The 727-nt window shown below is 48.1% G+C and overlaps 1 protein-coding gene across 1 annotated transcript in view; it reads right to left on the bottom strand.

Annotated features, from left to right (window-relative positions):
* Positions 1-274: 274 nt before the first annotated feature.
* Positions 275-727, bottom strand: part of Rgag1 (retrotransposon gag domain containing 1) — a 5,001-nt gene continuing 4,548 nt past the window's right edge. The window contains exon 2 of the mRNA XM_013025843.1: positions 275-391. Within this exon, the coding sequence (XP_012881297.1) occupies positions 275-391 (117 nt within the window). The remainder of the gene's footprint in view (positions 392-727) is intronic.

Genomic DNA, 727 nt, shown 5'->3' with positions numbered 1-727 from the left:
AGCAGTAGCACTGGCCTTGATGGTGATGGGAATTCAGAACCTTATATACCATACACGCTTGTAGTCCACACTTGGGTTGTCAGGACAGGTCACAGGCATGTGGGTGAAAGAGAAAGTGAAGGCAACGAAGTAGGAGATACAGTGGGATATGCCTGAAGGAGGAGGCTGAAGGGTGAAGGCAACGAGGCTTCTGATGTAGTTGAATGGAATGGGTCCAGGAACCAGTCCTGAAGTTAGCAGCAAAATCACAGGAGAAGATTCCTTGTGTGGAGCACTACTTGTTGATGGGTAGCTTCTGATGGCCTGTGCTCTGTCGAAGGTGGTCATGAAGACTCTCTTGGGGGTCTCCATGCTCTTTCAGGTAGTAACAGCGTTTGGGGACATGTTGGTGCTGAGAGTGAGAGAAAAAATAAAACAGCAGAAATAAGAATCAGATTTCTAGTCGGGCACCAGTGGCTTACACCTGTAATACTAGCTAATCAGAAGGCTGAGATCTGAGGATTGCTGGTCAAAGCCATCTGAGGCAGGTTGTGAGACTCTTATCTCCAATTAACCACCAAAAAGCTGGAAGTGGAGCTGTGGCTTAAGTGGCAGAGCACTAACCTTGAGAAAAAATGCTCAGAGAGAGCATCCAGGTCCTGAGTTCAAGCCCCAGGACTAGCTCTCTCTCTTCTCTCTCTCTCTCTCTCTCTCTCTCTCTCTCTCTCTCTCTCTCTCTCTCTCTCTC

This window comes from Dipodomys ordii, unplaced genomic scaffold (genome assembly GCF_000151885.1).
Source record: "Dipodomys ordii isolate 6190 unplaced genomic scaffold, Dord_2.0 Scaffold88, whole genome shotgun sequence".
NCBI lineage: Eukaryota > Metazoa > Chordata > Mammalia > Rodentia > Heteromyidae > Dipodomys > Dipodomys ordii.
Note: the sequence above shows the minus strand (reverse complement) of the source record. Positions and strands in the feature narration are given on the sequence as shown.